Here is a 22,794-nt window from a genome sequence, read left to right as displayed (position 1 = left end):
TCATGAACTGAACCTCTGAAATAATGAGCCAAAATAAACTTTTACTCCTCTCAGATCTTATCAGATCTTTTGGTCACAGTGACACAAAAGCTGTGTAAAACAGAGGGCACGATGTAAGAGAACTTTAAATTTAATAATATTCAACACTTGTTAAGCATCTTCTATGTGTAAACTATAAACAAGATAGGGTATTTACAATCAAAGATAAACAGAAGATTTCAAATGAATTACAAACCAGAGTAGGAGAGATGAAAAACAAGTAATGATTAAAATAATGAGAAAGGAAATTAGAGCTAAATAAATATACAAATAACTGTGTAATGGGACACAGACAGATACAATGTATTATTTTCCTAGAATATGTTCTTGCTTTGGAAAATATTAAGCTTAAATGTAGAGTTAAACAGTGAAATGAGGGGAGTAGATCTTTATATTTTACATAAATTGTGCTTTTTTTGTTGTTGATATCAGGAATTAGACCCAAGAGTGCTTTACCAGAGTCATATCCTCAACCCTTTAAAAACAATTTTTTTTTTTCCAGGCAGAGGCTTGCTAAGTTGCTGAGGCTGTTCTCAAACTTGCAGTCCTCATGTATCAGCTTCCCAAGTTACTAGAATTACAGATGTATGCAACCTTGCCCAGCTGAGCCAGTAGATCTTTGAAAAGAATCTACTTCAAAATTTCGACTTTAAGCTTTAGCTTTGAGTTTCTGTTAGGTTATTATTTCTTTTCAAATTACCAAATTGGATTTTTTTTTCCTCTTTGGTAACTTCTTAAAATCATTGGCTTAAGAGTTCAAAAAACTAGGTTTAAAACTCTGCCAGTTAAGAGATCTTGAGCATCATTTACCCTATCTAAACTTTAGTTTCCTTATCTATAAACTAGAATTATAATGCTACAGGTGTGTCATAAAAATGAGATACAACTAGTGAAAACATAAAAGGGGGCTTTTGCCTCAAGAGAATAATATTTATTTCTTTTGTTTATAGCATTTATATTTTACATAAAGAGGCCTTTTTTTTGCACTTATGCAAGCATCTTTAAATATCTTTTCTATATCTTACAAATGCAATAGTTTCAATATTTTAGTGCTAAAATGTATCAAGAATACAAGTTAAATATTTTAAACCAGTCTAAAACAGTTACAGATTTTTAAAAAATATTTCATATACTAAATTCATTGTAATTAATGATATACTCTTCAAATCTGTTATACCATTTGGTTATACCATACTTAAGATTCCTGAAAAGTTACACAGTAAGTTAATAAATGAAATAATATTATAGCCATATTTTTTTTTATATTTAGGAACATATCAAGGTAAAATTAATGGAAGCAACACTTGACTACTAAGTAAAATGGGAACCAGGAAATTCACTTAGCTAACAAATTGTTGTTAAAACCTACTTAATGCCTGGTATAACATGATCTAATATTTCTCCTTTGTCAAGGGCAGAAAAATTAAAAAATTAAAAATTCAAATGAACTATCCAAAAAGTAGTTAAGAATAGAGTTCATAGGAAAGAAGAATAGTACATGTGTAACTTAAAGTATTGAAAGAAGGTACTTTCAGTATGATTCTGAAAGGGAGAGAATTAGATATGGGAAATTAAGATCCATTTCTGATTTTTCTGAGGACATTCCTTAGTGAATCTTATATCAACTGAATGATCAATACTTTCTTATCTGACTTAAAAAATACACATGCTCACTAACTGTTTTGGCTGAAGGTAGACAGTTTCTTAACACTAAAGTAAAATTTAGAATAAATTCTAAAGTAATGCAATAAAAATGATAAGACAATGATTCTCAATATATTAGTTCTTGGTGGGGGTAGGCCCTCCCTTCTGAAGCTGCTGTTTCCATGTACACTATTTTAATCCTCCCAACAACACTATGAGATAGGTGCTCTTTACACAAAAGGAAAAGGAAGCAAAAATCTAATAGCTATTAAACAGTGGGGGGTGGGGCAGGTCTCAGGGCTGTGATACATGAGGGATCTTTGGAAGAAATGAATGCAAAATTCTCAGACCAAGCCTCATAGGATTTATGTCAAGAAATGCCCACAGAAGATGGGCTCACATCCAATATACCAACAGTTCAATACATAAAAGTAAGATACAAACTGACAAACTGTTCCTAAGAAATAAAGAAAACATCTTGACTAATCCTCTTAGCATCAACTGTTATAGTCTGGATCTTAAATGTCTCCCAAGGGCTCAGGTACTAAAGATTTGTTTGCAATGGGGTGCTATTGGGAGCTGGTAGTACTTGAAGAGTAAGGACCTGGTGGGAGATATGTATGTCACTAGAAATGTGCCCTCAAAAGAAATTGTTGGAACCTGGCCTCCTTTTCTTCTTCCCTTTTGCTCTTTGGCACATGATGTAAGAAGGTTTGCTCTACAACATGTTTCCACTGCGATGAACACACTCCTTGCCATAGGCCCTAAACAATAGGGCCAATCATAGACTCAAATCTCGAAACTTGGGAGTCAAAATAAACCTTTCTCTTTATAAGTTGATTATCTCGAGGCTTTTGTTATAGTAATGAAAAGCTAACACAAAAATGTCAAAGTACTATTATATACTCTATGATATTTATAATTCCAAGTATATATGGATTTTATTAATATCTCCCTGCCACACACACACACACACACACACACACGCACGCACACACTACAATGAAGTATCCATAAGGGCAGAGATGATTGCTAGTTTTGCTAAATTTTTATTTCCAGAATAACAATTTTAATCATAAAATCTTTTTTTTTCCTGAGGACTGGGGAAGGACAGGGCATCTAGGTATGATACAAATTCCTAGTTGTCTACCATAATTCATTTTTCCCTCCCCCTGAGTAGAATGGCTGCTAAGAAGCAATCTCTGGATCAGGTAAGGGAATGTGATTAAAACTTGGCCACAAAATGTAGGCAAGAATGTCAATTCTAGGAGCTGGGGGATTGTGGCTCAGCGGTAGAGCGCTCACCTAGCGTGTGTGAGGCCCTGGGTTTGATCCTCAGCACCACATAAAAATGAATAAATAAAATAAAGGTCTTGTGTCCAACTACAAATAAAAAATAAATATTAAAAAAAAGAATGTCAATTCTAGGCCCAGGCTTTTAAGAAACAGATATGCCTTCTCTCATCTTATATCATATGAAAAATACAGCATGGCCATAGAGTTAAGCAAAGCCATATAATGTATCAGTGCATAGAGAAAACAGCCTGCAACTCAAACACATCATAAATTTAATTGTTATGGGAGTAAAAATAAATTCCTGTTTAAATATTTAGCATCTGAAGTTTGGAAGTTCATTTGGACTACAAATAACTTTCTCCTGAGCAATTCAGAAAATGTTATCTTAAGGTACTGGCCTAAACAGAGATCTAAATATGCACTGGTATATTTGTCAAGAGCAGGCAGCAAGAGAATACATGTTTTGTAATGGAAAATTTAAGATACATGAAAACAATGGAAAAACATTTAATTAAACTGTGGTCTGCAAAAGCTTGGAAAACAAACCATATAATTTTCAAGTTTGCATCTCTAGGGAAATAGCGCATGAGAAAAAAAAAAAGTAATACTGTGTGTTGGGTTTTATTTGTACTTAGAGGTCTCAAGAAAGTAATGAACTCACATGGAATCTACCTAAGTATCCATCTGTCGATGAATGGAATATATAATGAACTACATTTGGCCTTAAAAATCAAGGAAATCCTGTCATTTGCAACAACATGCATAAACTTGAAAGTCATTATGCTAAGTCAGATAAACCAAGGACAAAAAGATAACTGCTCCATGATTTCACTTTTGTTGTGGAATCTAAAAAAGTCAAGCTCATAGAAACAGAGAGTAGAATGGTGGTTGCTAAGAGAAAGGATAGGCAGCAGCAGGTAATAGGAAGAGGCTGGACAAAGGATACAAAATTTCAGTTAGAATGAATAAAATTTGGTGATCTATTGTAAAACATGGTAACTATTAATTAGATCTTCAATGTTCTCATCACACACAAAAAAGTAATAGATTAGTTGAATTTAATCATTTTATATATATATATATATATATCAAAACATCAAATTGTACCACAAGACAGATAAAAACTCTTACTTGTCAATTATACCTTAATAAAGCTGGCAACAGAGAAATGAGAAGCTCAGGAAAGAAAGTATGAGTAGAGAAATGAAAGGCTATAGAAAGATTATAGTTAAAATTGAGGAACTCAGGGTCAGAAAAAGTGAAAGCCAACTGCTTCTGAACCCCAAAAGGTATAATTGAAAAAGACTTTGAGCAAAAATGTAATAAAGATTTTTGAGTTAAACAAAAGGACTAAATCCTAAAACAAAGGTCAGATTAAGGGGGATAACTTCTAGTCACTGACTGCTTCAGATGGCCTCAAATGCCAGTCCCCAGTGGAATATATAATGCCAGGTATGTGAGAAAACTAAGAGGTTAAAGGGGACCAGAAATCAACCAAATTTAAAATCTTTTAAATTTTTACTGAAAGTCAGTATGCTTCTTAATTCCACTAAAATGATTTCCTTTCTCTTTTAAAGAGATATAAGGGAGGGCTGGGGTTGTAGCTCAGTGGTACAGCACTTGCCTGGCATATGTGAGGCCCTGGGTTCAATCCTTAGCACCACATATAAATAAATAAAAGATCTGTTGACAACTAAAAATATATATACTTTAAAAGAGAGAGAGATAAAAGGGAGCTGGATGCAGTGGCACATGCCTGTAATCTCAGCAGCTCAGGAGGCTGAGGCAGGAGCACTGCCAGTTCAAAGCCAGCTTCAGCAACTTAGTGAAGCCCTAAGCAACTCAGCAAGACCCTATCTCTAAACAAAATATAAAAAAGGGTTAGAGATGTAGTTGTATGGCTAAGCTATCCTGGCTTCAATCCCCAGTACCAAAATAAAATAAAATAAGACCCCTTCTTCATTCCTGAAAAATTCTCATTTCCTTCAAATATTTCAGGACTAATGAATAGAAGTGAATAACTTGTTTATTTGAATGTTTAGCACTGAAAGGAAGGAGAAAGAGGGGATAATAGAGATCAGAAAACATGGATTAAGTAGCATGTTTTTGTTTTGTTTTTTAAGAGAGCTTTCCAAACTCTGTTTTCTACCATTTAGATGGGGTTTAAATTTTTCAATTCAATTTATAAAGTTGTACCTAACCCAGGGATATAATCAATATATAAAAGCAATTTGGAATCCATTATATAAATACAAAATTATAATGTTTATGCCCAAAAGAAATAGAGCCAATAGTTAATAAAATCAGAAAACCAAAGAAGGTATTAACCTTATTAAGTTTAAATGAGATCAGAAGGGTGGAACCTAATCTTATAAGATTAGTGTCTTCATAAGAATACAACAGAGAGCTCAATGTCTCTGTCATCTGAGGACACAGAGAAAAGAAGGTTGTTTGGATGCTAAGAAGAGGCCCTCATCAGGAACCAGATTAGCTATAGCACCCAGATCTTGGGATTCCAGTCCTCCAGAACTATGATAAAATAAATTTCAATTGTTTTTGCTACCCACGCAGTGTACGTAACAATTTCAAAAGCATGTCCCTAAGTATTTGTAATTACACCTTCATAAAAGTCTAATATGCCCCTAAGAGAATGACACAGTCCTCACTGAAAACTAATGTATGAAGTAGATACCCACAATACCCAAGAAAATATGGAACACACACAGGAGAAGCCAATGATTCAAGTTGCAGTAAATGGTAGGATAGAAATGAGACTAAAAACTAAGTATTTATGAGAGAAGCTGATTAGTACGCCTCCAGAGTAAAGAGAATTAAGTTTAAGCTTAAAGAATAGATAAATACTCGGAAACTAGAAATCTTAAAAACAGCAGCAGCAAATACAACAAATATGGAGAAGTAGGAAACATAGAAAGAAGGATGCTCAGGTGGCATTATCCTTAACATATACCCTGTATTCCAACTAAACTAATAATTTCTCTTTTCCCCCAGGACATTGTACTAATTCAAAATTTCAAGATTTCTTCATATTCCTTTCCTTCTGAAGACACTCCTGTCTTTATTTTACTTTTTCCATGTTCAATGCTGTAGATTTACTTATATGAAAATTTACTTTAATATAAAAACCTATCTTTCACAAATTTACTGCTCTCTTCAAGTGAAGCCCTAAAAGTAAAGAATCCATAGGAGAAAGTAGAAGGTAAATAAAGATGGATTGAAGGGTAGTTCTTGAAGTACTACACTTGGAAGTGTTCCTATAACCTTATTTCTTTCTTTCTATATTTGGCTTACTTGCTTTCTCCTAATCCACTCACATGATTCACATATATTAGGAATATATACTATAGGTCAATATGTTAGATACTAGCAATTATCAATAAAAAGATCAATAAGGTCCAAGCTATCCTGGCACTTACTTTTAAAAAAGATGCTAATAAGGAAATAAATAAATGTTAAATTATAAATTAGAGAAGATTATTTGAATGAAATAAACAAAGATCTTCTCTTAAAACAACTAAGGAAGCCTCCCCATGGATCAATGCAGGACACTGAACACCATACATATCAGTGTGCAGTGTGCCCATGGGCATGAGTATACACATTCATATTACACATATCAATGCATTTGTGTATATGTGTATTTATCTATGAGTGAATAATCCTACATAACAAAGATGGGTCTGGACTAGGTTAATTATGCCAGGCCCACACTCCCCTAAGGACAACCTTAAACAAGGAACAACCCTAGGCAAACACTATGCATGGACAGCCCTTTCTATATTTGCTATATGTATAGTCTATACCAATCAATGGCTCTCAAGTGAAAATGTTTAGATATAGGTGGAAAGAGTACTCCATAAGAATCACACAGAAGCTTGTTAAAAATGGGAAATTCCAGTCTCCAAGCTCAGCAATCTCAATTTAGTAGGCCTTGAATAAATTATTATGAAGTTCCACCTGGATGATTCTGACACTGGTAGATTTTGGCCCCTTGTCAGGCAGGGCCTTGGCTCATGAACTGTTCAATATTTATTTTGTCACAGCCAAAGCATGGCAAAGTAATATGCTATTCAGTATCAGTAAGCACAAAATAGTTTTCAGGTAAAATAAATACAGCTATTAAAATAAAATCTGTAATTTTTTGTTTTGTTTTCTCCGAGTATAATAACACTTATTATTAAAAAACTTTTACTTAGGGATAGAAAAGGAACTGTAACAAGGTACTTCTCAAAATGTAGGACATGGACTTAAGTGTTATGGCAGATGATTTAAAATGGTACCCCAAATGGTTTTAGATGGAACATAGGATTATTCTAAGTGGTACATGGATATACCTTAAATAACACTGACTCACAGGAAAAACTGCATTATCTTTTTAATTTTCTTTCAATCAGAAATCCTCAGCTATTGATATATCTTTTACACCTCTCTATCATTGCTTGTCTCCTTTTAAGAAATAGAGAGCATGCCTTTGGATATTTGGCAAACACTAATATCTAGCCAGAATTTTGCAATGTTTTTCTGTTCTACTGCATTTTTAAAGCTATAATCCATTGCTGATAAAGCATTAGACACTGATTTTTCATTTGTAATAGTGTGGTAAATAAAAAGTAAATTTAAATCAAATAGAGTAAACTGAATACAGATGTTACAAAAAATATAGGGGTATTTGTTACTGACTGAGGTTGAAATTTCTTCTGTATGAAGTATTACTAAAAGTAACAACCAATTTCTCTTTCTCTGTCATGCATAATAGTTAATTCAAATGAATAATCAAAAAGCACAAAATATTGGTAGGAAGACATTCAGTGAATGGCCTATTGCACCACTTGACAGAGCTGCCAAAATAATGACTTTCCATTATATGGCAATGATTGAGTTTGCATTTTTACTAAATTGATATGATAATCCATGTCTGGCTGTATAGATCAAAAATATGCTGTTGTCTGAAAGACAGGACAATTGCTATTCTGTAATTTATTCTACACACCTTATAATCCTTGGATCTGCAGCAGCCAAGATGGGAATGCTCTGAAAAAAGGATGTACGAAAGAATTAAAATTTGACACCAACAAAAAGAAAATTTGGTTTCATCTTTGATTTTTGCTATTATCATTGTTTGTATAATTATAATACAGAGAAGATTTAGAAACACTTTAAAACACTTCAACAAAAATTCTTTCAACAAAGTTATATAAACAAAGATGATGAAGAAACAAAAAGAATTTGTACCAAGTGATTTCACAAATGCTATTTCTTAAATATGTGAATACAAACAGGAATAATTTTTAATCTGATAAGCCAATTTATCTAAACAAAATGAATAATATTTATTTGATAAACCAGTTTCTGATTAAATACCATTTGTATTTATAGATTTGACAGATATTTTTGAACTACATGAGTTCCTACTCTTGGAATCCATGCCAGAAATCAGTAGGCGAATCCCACTCCTTGGTATATACCCAAGACTTAAAATCAGCATACTGCAGTTAAACAGTCACATCATTGTTTATAGCAGCTCAATTCACAATAGCTAAGCTATGGAATCAACCTAGGTGCCCTTCAACAGATGAAAATGTGTGCCTACTTCAAACTTTTAAGAGATCTGTCCCCATAATCCTTTTGCAGCACGCATCCACCATTATTTATCCAGTGCCCATGAAATATTTTAAGGTTGGTCTCTGCTCTATGTGAATCTCCATCAATCAAAGGGCAATAAGTTTATCATAAGTCAATTTCTATGAACACAAGCAATGCTAGGATATCCAGCTTTATAAAATAACGCCAGGGTTTAATTTCTCTCAGGGGATACAAACTTCTAAAAAGGAAAGACATATAACAAAGTGTTTCCTGTCTCTTGCTCACTTGTGCTTCATTACCCAAAACTGCTTATTCCACACTCTAATCTAGTCATCTCTGAGTATTCCATGGGGATTGATTCCAGGACCCCCTGTTGATAAAAAAATTTGTGAATGGTCAAATGTCTTATAAAAAAGGCAGAGTATTTACATATAACCTATGCCTATCCTCCTAAATACATCTTCTCAAAATGACTTACACTATCTAAAACTATGCAAATACTATACAAATAGTTCTTACAGTATTAGAGAATAATTATTAGAGAATAATGACAAAGAAAATCAGAACAGATTCTGTTACAGACACAATTTTTTTTCTGCCAAATATTTTGGATCTATGGTTTATTGAACCCAGGGATGCAGAATCCATGGATACAGAGAGCTGACTGTATTTTTATCATTCTCATTCCTGTGGCTATCATTACTATCTGAAGTGAAGCACAAAGTAGGTTTCCTGTTAACCACTAACTGGAAGAGTAATACTCACCAAAGAATATGCAGAAATGGCTTATAAATTTTTTAAAAACTCAGTTCTATTAGTCATTAGGAAAACACAAATTAAAATCATGAGATAGGACTACTCACTCATTAGAATCGTTTAAAAAATGACAACACAAATTTTTTCAAGGATACCGTAAAGTGAAATTTCATACATTGCTAGTGGAAATGTAAAATATGTGGCCATTCTGAAAAACAGTTGGCAATTTCTTAAAAAGTTAAACATAAACTTACCATATGAATCAGTAATTTCATTCTTGGTTTTATTCAAAAGAATGAACATATATCTACACAAAGACTTCGAAGAAAATGTTCAAAGTAGCTTTATTAGTAACAGCCAAAGGTAGAAATAATCCAGGAGCATAAGGAGGGAATGCAAATGAGTATAAGGAAGTTCTTGGGATGATAGAAATATTCTAAAAATGGATTGTTGTAGTGGTTTCCAACTGTGAAAATTTATTAAAAGTCATTTAATTGCACACTTAAAACAGGTGAATTTTATGGTATTCAAATTATACCTAAATGAAGCTATTAAAAATGTTGAATAAAAAAATAAAGAAATTAAACCAAAGAAGGATTCCTTAATAAATGATACTGTTTAGCTGTTTGTGCTTTATAAGAAACCCAAACAGGAACACTTTTAAATGAACGCTGTGACAAATGAGATATTTTTTAATAAGTATCTACATTATAACTACATGCTCTTTCATTCTAAAACATTAACATATTACCATTTATTGCTTTCTAATCAAGATGTAACCGATTAGCATTTGGAATGCTATTTCTAATTTATTTTATTTTACAATAGTAACCATCAAACAAAGGGATTAGTTCCAGTTTGCAAAGGATTACAATCGTATTTAGAAATAAAACTCATTAAAGAATCTTGAAGAGACTAAGAGAACTCCTCAAGGAGTCATTGTCTCAAAATCCTAAGCAAAAAAAAAAAAAAAAAAAAGTGGGCAGGATGATGGCCCTTGGTCTTCAAATACAAAAATGAAAGGATAAAACTTCCAAACCAAACCAAACATTCTTGCATTGCAAGAGACACTGTTTCTTCAAAAGGACTATAAAAATTACAATTAGAATATGCATCATAACAATCCAAATAGAAACAATGTACTTAAAAAGTAGGGAAAATAGGAGAAGATTGTTGTAAAAAGAAGGAGCTTAGGCTAGAAGACCTAATCTAGACATGCTCATTTTGTAACATTCCAACAAGTCACTTAACCTCTCTAAGCCCTTGTCATTTTTCTGGTTATATTTTTAATTAAATATATCTTCACATGATTTTTATGAGGACTCAACAGATCTATGTCCAGGAAAATAATATCCTATGAAAACTTGAGAATTACTGAACAAGACAATTTGGCAAGAAAATGTTCAGAATTTTTTTTTTTTTTTTTTTTTTTTTTTAATACCAGGGATTGAACCCAGGAGCACTCAAACACTGAGCCAGATGTCAGCCCTAGCCCTTTTTTTGTTTTTATTTTGAGACAGGGTCTTGTTAAGTAGTTTAGGGCTTCATTAAGTTACTGAGGCTGGCTTTGAACTTGCAATCCTCCTGTCTCGGCCTCCCAAACTACGGGATTATAGACATGCACTATAGCACCTGGTAAAAAGATTTTCTTTTAAAGTAAACTCATAAGTGAAAATTCACTATGTTTACGAGATCTGACCTTAAGAAATCCCCACCAAGTACATAGTTGATATGTAAATAGGTTGAGAAACATGTAAATAGTTGAGAAAAACCCAAGACAGAAATAGCTCAGCTACCATATCCAGGACCAAAAAAAGCAAAAAAAAAAAAAAAAAAAAGGGTGGGGGAGAGTCAAAATATAGAAGAACTAAAATAAGAGAAACAAAAAAGGAAAACTCTCCAGGCTCAGTGGTGTGTGCCTGTAATCCCAGAAGCTCAGGAGGCTGAGGCAGGAGGATCATGAGTTCAAAGCCAGCCTCAGCAAAAGCAAGGCACTAAAGAAGCAACTTAGTGAGATGCTGTCTCTATATAAAATATAAAATAGGGCTGGAGATGTGGCTCAGTGTTCGAGTACCCCTGAGTTCAATCCCCAGTACTCCCCATCCCCCCCAAAAGAGGAAGGGGAAACTCTTCACAGTACAAAGCAAACAAATATGCAAAGAGCAATGGGAATTTTTAAAAAATTATAAACTGTTTTCAAGAAACAATCATCAACTTATGTGAAAAAGGTCAGTGTAGAAGTTTCAAAATCTCAAAGTATATTCTCCACAATTATAAAGGAAAAAATAACACCTTTATGCTGGAGAAACAGAGCAGAACCATTGGAATCAAATGAGCAAAATAAACATTGCCAGTAACAAAGCAACATCACATACCTCCCTGATTCAATGCAATGCGAATGACATCACTTCTGTTGTATTCTGGGGAAAATAATCTAAATCTAATCACGAAGGAAAAAAATCAAACAAACCAAATTGAGGTACATCCTACAAAGTAATTGGCCTATGTTCTTCAAAATTATCACTGTCGTTAAACACAAAGGAAGACTAAAGAACTGATCCATAGTAAAGAAAATTAAAGAGAGATGACAGCAGAATGCTGCCAAGGGATTTCTTTTGCTATGAAAATACTTAAGATAACTGATAAAATCTGGTTTTAGGTGGATGGATAAGTTAATATTATTATATCATTGTTATTCTCTTACTTTTGATAATTGCATCACACAAGATAATGTCTATATCAGTCTGTTAAGCCATTCTGCTCTAAAAAAATACCATAGATTAAGTGACTCAAACAATAGAAATTTATCTCTCACAGTTCAGGAGGCTAGAAGTCGGAGATCTATGTGCCAGCATGGGCAGGTTTTATTGAGATTACTCTTCTTGGCTTGCAGATGGCTGCCTTCTTCCTGAGTCCCCTTCATGGCATTCAGAGAGAAAAAACAAGCTCCCTGGTCTTTTCTTAAAAGAACAATAATCCCACCATGAGGACCCCACTCTCATCAGCTCATCTAGGCTGTTTCTGAATACCATTACCTCAGGTGTTAGGGCTTCAACATACAAATTATCAGGGAATTCAAATGAGTCCATCTTCATGTCCCTATCCAAAACATATGCAAACACACATATGATGGGAGAGTTACTTTCCACTGGTTGTTCATAAAGTCCATAAGTTTCTTCCAAGAAGGGAAGCAGTGTAACATCTGTTTCTTATTTCACATAATATGCTATTCTGGATATAAAAGATTTATTGATTACCACTCATCTATGTCCTATTAATGCTAAAAAACAATCAAAAAATAAGCATAAACTGCATGTTCTCAGAAAAGAATGTCTCATTTCCTCATTTGAAAAAAAAAAATCTACACTTTAATTTAGAAACAAGTTAGCTCTCTACATGTTATGATTCTATTTTTCTTTCACTGTATTTCATTTTTCTTCTATTACTTTTTCAGTGAGTAGTAAATTTATTTATCTATTTATTTTTGGTATTGGGGATTAAACCCAGGGCACTTACCACTTACCTACTCCCTAGTCCTTTTTTGCTTTTTAATTTTGAGACAGGGTCTCACTAAGTTGCTTAGGGTCTCACTAAGTTGCCCAGGCTGGCCTCTAAACTTGTAATTCTCCTGCCTCAGCCTCCTGAGATACTGGGTTTATAGACATGAGCCACTTTTTCCTGTAAGTAGTAAATTAACCTTAAAGGCTGCTAGTGAATACTTGAATGAATGCACTAGCCACTGTCTCCAGATATTAACAGTCAAACATCCTTCATTAAACAGTGTTATTTATATGTCTATCTTCATAAAAATCATCTTTATATTGAACTTAAGGAGAAAACTGTCTAACTATAATGCCTGGGGCAAAAGATTAAGAAAAAAAACTTATAACTTAAAGAACATTACAGGAAATATAAGGGTACCACCAACATAGTGGTGAAGGCATTAACTTCCTTAACAAGCCCCCTAACACTCAAGAAGTAAAATCAAGGTTCAATAAGTGGGACGGCATCAAATTAAAAAGCTTCTCCACAGCAAAGAAAACAAGAATGTGAAGAGAGGGGCTACAGAGGCTACAAGAATGTGAAGAGAGAGACCACAAAATCTTTGCCAGCTAATTTTCCATGAAGATGAAATGAGTTCTTTCTATATTCTGAAAATAGTAAGAATTCAAAAAACATAACACACACAAAACAAAAAAAAAAAGAAAAAGAAAAAGAAAAACCAACCAAATAATCAAGAAATAGGTAAAAGACCTGAATAGATATTTCAATACAAATTACCAAAAAATATGAAAAAAAATGTTTGACATCCTTAGCAATCAGGAAAATGTAAATCAAAACTACACAGATTTTATGTTTTTAGAAAAATATATAATAATTCTTATAATTATATTGAAAGCTGATCCCTATACTTACATGCTAAGGCATATAGTATGGTAACATTTCCCATATTATACTCCTTCTTTATATAATATGTTGATTATCAAAAGAGTTAAAGTTATTTTTTAAGAATGTCAGGTTTATCATAAGTGGTAGAACAAGCATTCAAATATCTATCTAAATATAGGGTCAAAACCCATAACCCTGATCTTTCTACTATGGTGTCTACAACTTGATTAATTCTATTTAACTCAAGTTAGGAAGAGAAAAGTGTCCCATAATGAAATAAAATGTTGAAAAGAATAAAAAGAAAATGTTGAACAGAACAAAATTAACCAAATTACATTTTACTAGAAGATATCATAATCTTTAAAATACTAAAAATATTTTTAATCTCAAAGAAGGACATGGTTTGTAGCAACACAGAAATTTTCTTATTTTTAGGGAATACCAATATGGATGCTCAACATGTCATAAAAAGCTATACTTTACCACATCATACAATAAAACAGCAAAGTATTTGCTTTCCATAACCGATGCCAAGTTAAAGTCCCAGTTGTACCTCAGATAACTAAATTAATAAAGAAAGATAACTCCTAGCTTACCATTGTGCATCCTGGACCATCCATCTCTTTCACAGTCTCTACCAGAGGATCCAAATAAAGTATCAGTCCTGGGACTTGGAGGATCAACCTAATGTAAGCAAGATTTTCAAGATTAAAAAAAAAAAAAAAGAGCTAAAACATTCCCAGTCTTCACACCCTTCAAGTTTAGTCAAGTATTCTGCTATACATTTTTAAACAAATTGAAATTAAATTCCCCCCAATTTTATATATATACATATATATTTTATATATACACATAAATATTTATGTTGACTTTCTTTATATGAACAGATCTGCACTTGAAATATCCACTACGTCACTGCCTTGTTTGTTTTGCATTACAATGTTTAAAAAAGAGCAATCAAACTTATTTATAAAACAAATTTATCCATTGGCTGATTATCTCCTTAGCATATATGTTTTGAATTCAAACTGTTTCTACTTGGCTGTGTTCAAAGCCCAGCATCTAAGATCTTTATAATTTACAGATAACAGTCAAACACATTTTTAATGTGTTTGACTGTTATTATCTGTAATTATAAAATAGAATGATGTAAATGTGTAAAAAATAATTAAAATTATTAAAATAATTTTAATAAAAAAATTAAAACTTTTGTGCACCAAAAAAGGAGTAGAAAACCAACCCATGGAGTCAGAGAAAGCATCTATAAATCCTACAACTCAACAACAAACTATAGTAGAAAATGGACAAAAGGCTTGAGGAGACAAATCTCCAAAGAACACAGACAAACACAGGAAAAGATGCTCAACATCATTAGTCATAATGGAAATGCAAACCAAAATCACAGTGAGACACCATACACACTAAGAAGGCTATAAGAAAACAAAACAGGGCTGGATGTGTAGTTTAGGGTAGAGTGTTTGCCTATCATGCAAAGAGCCCTGGGTTAGATCCCCAGCACCAGAAACACAAATAAACAAAAAACCCAAACAACAACAGGAAAAAAAAAAAAAAACTATACACACACACACACACACACAAAAAAAAAAAAAAAACAGAGAATGTGGAGAAACATAACATTGTTGGTGTTATGATACAGCCACTACACTTTGCCAAGTTAAGAATTAAATTACCTTATGATACAGCAAATCTACTATTAGATATTTACCCCCAAAGATTGAAAACCTTATAAAATTTGTGCACAAATGATTCATGGAAGCACTATATATAATAACCAAAAGCTAAAACCAAAGCAAATGCCCATCAATAGATGAATGGATAAAACAAAACATGACATGTATTCTTCAATAGAATATTATTCACTCATAAGAAAAGAACCAAGTAGGAATACATGTAACACAGATGAACACCAAAAGCACAGTGCTAAGATAAAAATGCCAGATATAAAAAGCTAATATTGTATGAGTACATTCACATGAAATGATTGAACAGGCAAATTCATAGAGAGAAAGTAGATTGGTGGTGTCCAAGGTCAAGGTTAGGGATGAATGGGGAATGAATACTTCATGAGTACAAGTTTTCTATTTATTGTGATAAAAATGTTCTGAAACCAGATGTTTGCAAAACATTGTAAATATCCTTACTACCACTGATTTGTACATTTTAAAATAGTTAAATTATCTATTTTATAATAGGTATATTTTAACACAATAGAAAAATTACATGCATATATGAAAAATAAAAAGGCATTGTATAACTCTTCTAGGATGGTTGTGACAGTTTGGAAGCATATTAATTTATTCCTTAAATCAGCTTCTTTAAAGATAGATTATTTTTCATACCATGAACTACTTGTCTTTCCTAAAAGTGTTAACATTTTAAATATGCATGTATCAAGTTAAAGTTCGGTTACCAATTTGCTAGTGTTTTTTAAACAATAAATGGTCATAGAGGAAAAATAACTCTTTTTACTACATACACTTGGAAAAAATCCAGTTTTCTATTCAATAATGTCTAAGTGTAGACTTAGAAGAATGTACTTCTATTCAAAGAAAATTTGAGGGAAAAACCACTTAAATAAAAATTGCAAAGTTTATGCCAAGCAACATTAGAATTATCTCATTTTTAACACTGCCATAAAAAGTAATAATGAAACAAACATTTAAGAGCAGTCATTGCTCCAATGTTTTTTATGTGTAAGCCAATAAACTTGTTTACTTTGTACAGATACTTTTCTTAAGATGCTATTATTTACTCATAATAGAATATAATACATTCATTCAAATTAATTTGTAATTGTGGGTAGACATAAAATGAAAGTCATTTTAAAATTGACATCAATCAATCATACAACAAAACACTACCACTGTATTGTAATAAAAAAAAGAAAAAAAAATTTGAATGTTTTTCAAATGAAAGCAAAAAATGTGACCAGAACATATAATCAAAAATCTATAAAATTCAGACAAATGTAATCATAAAAACCTTATTAAAATATAATCTTTTAAATGTATCTATTACAATATAAATTTTATTTTTTACAGTTAAAAATCCATTACTTTGATTTAAAAGAATAAAGAATTGATAGTTGAAATATAAAGGTGGAATAAAATGTTGCTTAAGGAACATTTAAATTGTCACTAAAATGTATACCAAAGAAAAATCTGAACTTTCAGATGGTGCATGTTCAAAAAGAATAATATTATGTCACCTGAGAAGTATATTTATATGTTGGATCAACTAATTTTAGATTTTAGAGACTTGAAAATATTTTAGACCTATCCAAAATGTGGTCTTGCCATTACAGAAAAATCTTGAGGTTTGAAACTATATATAGTAATGTATTACTTAGTATTCTTTATTAATTTGAAAGCTTTTGGTAAAGAATTGCTTTTAGGATTAAAACACTTTATAAAAATTCAGAAATCTATGAAGATTCTGATAGTCTTTTATTGAATATTCCAATTATATACCCTTAAACTTAGCCAGAATCATTTGACTACTACAAGGGAACAAGGTTCTAAATTTCAACCATATGAAAATCAGTTAGATTTTATATAGAAAGATCAGTATACCCTGCCCTTAAGTCAACATATATAGAAAGATCAGTATATATACTATATAGAAAGATCAGTATACCCTGCCCTTAAGTCAACATAGGCCTTCCTATCCCTATCAAACACTGATTTGCATCAAAGATTCATTATACAAAGCTTTCTCAAAGGACATAATTTCAAAGGACACCAACATTCCATTACAAAATTTTTAAAAAGCTTAAAAATTGAATGTCTTAGTAAATCTCAAACATTCATTCTAGTGCTTTTTCATAAAGAATATTTGGTTCTCCTTTAAAATCCTAGTCTCATTTTGGTGTTAATGTCAATGACAACCAAGTTCAATTTGTAGAGTTATTAAACTGCTGTATAAGAAGAAAGGAAATGGATACTCAGAGGATTTAACATGGCATTCAAAATGAAGCTTGATTTCTGTCAGGTTTAAAGACTGAAAAAGCATGTTCTTTTATGTTAATTTTTCATTTTAGATTATTGGCTAACCCAGTTCAGGAAAGAATTATTAATACAAACTAGAAATTGAAAGACAGTTTAGAAAAACATTCTAGTGGCACAACAGATATGCTCAGTTTCAAATGGAAATGCTTAGGAGAGTACATACATGTCTAATCACAAATGGAGGTTTATCTGTTTCTTTTTTGAATTCATACGGCCCCAGATTTAAATGGGCCAGCCGCCGCCTGGTGTCTTCCGATAGCTCACACATGCGTCTTTTTGTGTAGGGAGATGGAGAGTGTGATTTTGAAGAAATTGTAGGCTGTTCGTAGCTTTTTGCATTTACACAATATTTATTTCTCTCAGGTGACTTGGACTTTTTCTTTTGTGATCTAGATGTTCTACTTTGCAGTCTGCCGTGTGATTTTTCAACTGGAGCCGAATGGTAAATAAATTTATCCTAAACACAAAAAATAAAAATTAACCTGGACAGAAGATATTTTTTAAAATCCTACAGGTAGAAAAAAACTTTTAAAGTAATTTAACTAAGACACCAAAAAATCTATCAAAGCCAACTGGATCATCAGTCTTTCCTGTGCTAATCCTGGGGAGATGTCAAATCAGTATTCTACAAGATAACTCTTTGTATAGTGATTGATAAAGTATATTGTATCAAAATTCCTTCTTAAGTCTAAGAAGTACTTTATAAAAATTAAAGCCCAATATTTAATCATTTTAAAAATCCAAGAAACAAAGTCAGAAAAAAATTGTTTTTCTGTATACTACTAAAATATTAATGCAAACATTGGGTATCATTTATATTTAAATATTCAAATATATAGGCTATACAATTTATAAGAACTATGTTTAATATTGTTAAAAGTACACATATCCAATTAGTTTATTATGAAATTGTTATGAAAACTGGAAAAATGTTTCATTCATCCTGCTATAATCATATAAGTATGCACAGCATGAATCTGAAGAAGTACTTTATACCTATTTTAATGTAATATATTGTTTTGGTTACATAAGGTAGAAAGGATTTTAAGAGCCCTTCCAAGCTATAATTTTACAGATAAATGACAGATAACCATACCATTTTAATTATGGTTCCATATTTTTATAAAAGTAAAAAATGTATAAAAAGCATATAAACTTTAATAACTTGCAGTTTGTGTTGTTGTAAACTGGGAAGCAGTCAGTTTTTGAAGTTATAAAGCAAACTTTAGCCAGGCATGGTGGCAAGTTGTCTGTAGCCCCAGGTACTTGCGAGTGGAGGCAGGAGGATGGCAAGCACTCAGGAATTTGAGACTAGTCTGGACAACACAATGAGACCCCCCCTCTAATTTTGTTGTGTTATTAGAATTAACATTTTATTTTAAAAGATTCTGTCTTTATAAATGACTTAATAGTTGGATTATAAGTAATGTCAGATTTCTTCATTATCTAATATTATAAGAAGCTTTTCAATTAAGAGAAAATGAACAGTTGAAAATCTTCAAATGTTTTCCTAACTTTAATCATTTGTAAAAACCAATAATCCTATCTCCTCCTGTACTTCTTCAATTGCACTTCCTATTTGCTAAGAGTATCTAAGCAATTAAAATACTAATGTGAATAGAAGGGAGAAGAATAAATAAACTTTTTAAAATAGGCCGGGCGTGTACCGCTCACCTATAATCCCAGTGACTCAGGAGACTGAGACAGGATAATTGCAAGTTCAAAGCCAGGCCCTAAGCAACTGAGCAAGACCCTATCTCAAAAAAAAAAAAAAGGGGGGGGGAGGGCGCTGGGGTTGTGGCTAAAGTGGTTGAGCACCCCTAGGTTCAATCCCCAGCACCAAAAAAAAAAAAAAAAAAAAAAAAAAAAAAACCCAAAACAATTTAAAATTTTTTTAATTTAAAAAATAAGATAGTATATAGGAAGGAAAATATTTTTTTCTAAATAGAAAAAATAAGTGTTATGAATTTCATACAGACCATCTGCATCAAATTGTTTCATCTTTCTTTCTTCTGTAGTTCTTGTTAAACTCTTGGACCTCTCCCACTTTGTTCAATGCCTTCAAAAGTTCAGAATTTTTCTCTTTACCCTCATCCACCTTTATGACATCATCCTGACTCATAGAAGAAAGGATTCTAGCACTAGAATGAATCTGAGATTTACTAAGACATTCACTCAATATCTTTGAAAGATCTTGGCATTAAGCTTCCTGTTTCTCAGCTTTATTTCTTCTACAGCATCTTGGATTTCATCAATATACACACATCCAAAGCATCCCCAACTGTTCACCTAAAGCTCTTTTCCTCAACCTACTTCTTTCACTGAGATTTGCCTTCATAACCTCCTTAGTACCTAGACCTATTTGCTGTGGTCCTTTATACCTTTTTAGTATCCAGACCCAGCTGACTTCATAATTATCCCTGTTAGCAATACTTAAAGTTCCTTCTTAAATACCCAACTCTGATTATACCAAACCTTGAATAACTAACCATATCTTCTCTCTTCATTAAAGTTTTTGAATGCTGCATACTATTAGAGGAAATAATAAACTACATAGTATCTACTAAAAATACATGCTGTCTAAATCCTACACATTCCTTAATGCACTCTGTTCATGCCTAATAAGATTTAAATTAGGGCTGTGCTATACTGTTTACAAAATGACTGCCTGACTAATTTCCTTTCCTGTATCTACACCTAAGATAGCTCTTCCTCCTATGATATCCCTGTTTGGCCATGTAGCTTCCTTTGGCCAAAAGGGTCAACAGCACATTTGGTTTAAGGACAGATATGAAATGCAGTTGTCCACTCTTAACTCCTGAAAACCTTCTTGCCTTCACATCAATGAACTAGATATCTCCCTTATTTTTTTTAAAAAATGGCCTTATCAACAGTCACAAAATTCATTAATGATATGTTATATGCCAGGCACACTGAATATATTCCCTAACTTAATCTTTAGAGCTGGTTTAAAAAGAACCAAAACTCAGAAAATTTCTAAAGCTTACTTTCTAAATATTTTTTTGTTTTTGTTTGAGTCCTGGGAATTGAACTCAGGACCTCACACATACTAGGCCAGTGCCCTACCCTTGAGCTACATATATAGACCTAAAGCTAAATTTTCTTAAACAAATCTTACACTGAAGCCTATTATCTCACATCCTGACCAAAAAATACCCCCAAACAATGAAATTCCAAGTTAAAAAAAAAGAGAGAGAGAACATTGCCAATAATTTTCAATGAAAAATGGTAGTTTTTAAGTGCAAAGCAACTACTGATGGGTGAGGGCTTTGCATTTAGAAAGGGCTCTTCCACTAAGCAAGCTGTACAGTTAGAAAGTCTACACTTTTCTGCGTGGATATTATACTTCAAACAAAAAGTTAAAAAGAAAAAAAAAAAAAAAAGCTTTCCTACCCATCCATCAGATGGAGAACATCAGCAATTTAGAAAGACCTTGTCTCAAAATAAAAAAATAAAAAGGACTGGGGATGTTATTCAATGGTAAAGTGCCCTTGGGTTTAGTATCAGGTACCATTGGTATACACAAATATTCTTTCTCTCTCTCTCTCTCTCTCTCTCTCTCTCTCACACACACACACACACACACACACACACACACACATCTCAAAAAAAGTAAAACATCTCTGTAATTGCAAACAGAATTTTTAGGTACCTAACAGATTTGTTCAATTTGTATGTAAGAAATAAATAAGTATAGTATGACTCTGAAATACTAAATATCTTGCTAAACAAAATAAATCTATCTAAAGCCCAGTGTGGTAGCTCACACTTGTAGTCCAAACTGCTTTAGAGAGTAAGGTGGGAGTATTGCTTGAGTCCAGAAATTTGAGATAAGCCTGAGCATGATGATGAGGACCCTCGCTCTCAAAAAATAAGAACAACAATAATAATTCTATGGCTATACTTTACCTCTCTGGGCTTAGATGGTAGTTATCATCCTTAGCAAAATTTACTTAAAAACTGGTGGTACAGTAAACGAACATCCTACTCCTCCATGATAAGCCCAGGACTGGCCTGTTGAATCCTCGGGGCTTCATATATTACTGGTCTTTCATCACAGATATGTCATAGTTACCTAGTCATAATGCAACTTACAAGTGGGTGCCTAGAAACTATTAGATACTCTGTGGAGAGGTGGTATGTCCATCATCAGACCACCCTCTTAGTTAGAAGTTAGACCAGAATGGATATCTTAGCTTATCAAAGGCAGTTTTCACAAACAGAAGGTATTTAGGCTAGAATGTCTAAGCATTCATTCTTTGAAGCATTAGTATGGCCGCTAAACTGAGTAACAGTCCCTCAGGGAACAAGACATTCAAGAAACTAACAGTTTGAGAACTTCTGTCATTTGCTAAAAGGTATCCTTGAAACTTCATACAGGAATCTGTAACTCATATAAGACATTTGGAAGTCTCCAGTCTAATATTCTACAGGACATCTTTTTCCAACACCTTTCTGGCAGCCTAATTTCCTTGCATTAAAAAAATAATAATAAGCCATTAAGTAAAAATAGAGAAGGCAAAAACATCCTGGCACCTCTATCATGTGTACCAAGCTTTTCATTCTCGCATTTAATAAGATGTAACCAAACTTAAATACTTTAGTTAATTGTTTTAAACTAAAGATTAAAAAAAGAAAGTGAAAACTGTAGCCAAAAAGCAAGATAAAGTTTGCAAAACAGGCATAAATATGAACAAATAAATTATTCAATACTTTAAATAAATAATTTTAACCTGAGTGCGGCACTTCCTTGAACTTATCAAACATTCAGTAATCACTGAAGTTGTAGAAAATTCCAGCTTTGGAGCAATTCCCTGGGAGGGGAAAAAAAGAGAGTTGTTAGACTCCATTTAAAATAGATAATTGTTAGTGATGGCTTAAAGTAACAACTACTTGTCAAGTCCAAGACTTTGTTAAAAGATCAAAACAATACAGCAGTGCCAAATTTTAGCTAGAAAGTGTTTTATCCATGATGATTTAATTATAAGTGATTATATTTTTATGGAATAATTAAGATTCT

The 22,794-nt window shown here is 32.5% G+C and overlaps 1 protein-coding gene across 3 annotated transcripts in view; it reads right to left on the bottom strand.

Moving 5' to 3' along the window:
• The window catches only part of Spata6 (spermatogenesis associated 6), a 119,624-nt gene that overhangs the window by 47,812 nt on the left and 49,018 nt on the right, over positions 1-22,794 (bottom strand). For all 3 annotated transcript variants that reach the window (XM_076860446.2, XM_076860447.2, XM_076860448.2), the window contains 4 exons: positions 22,508-22,588; positions 17,917-18,210; positions 14,322-14,409; positions 7,988-8,028 (listed from right to left, as the gene is read on the bottom strand). In XM_076860446.2, coding sequence (XP_076716561.1) covers positions 7,988-8,028; positions 14,322-14,409; positions 17,917-18,210; positions 22,508-22,588 — 504 coding nt within the window. The remainder of the gene's footprint in view (positions 1-7,987; positions 8,029-14,321; positions 14,410-17,916; positions 18,211-22,507; positions 22,589-22,794) is intronic.

The sequence above is a fragment of the Callospermophilus lateralis genome, chromosome 7, assembly GCF_048772815.1.
Source record: "Callospermophilus lateralis isolate mCalLat2 chromosome 7, mCalLat2.hap1, whole genome shotgun sequence".
In the NCBI taxonomy this organism is placed as follows: domain Eukaryota; kingdom Metazoa; phylum Chordata; class Mammalia; order Rodentia; family Sciuridae; genus Callospermophilus; species Callospermophilus lateralis.
This window is presented reverse-complemented; position numbering and strand designations above follow the sequence as displayed.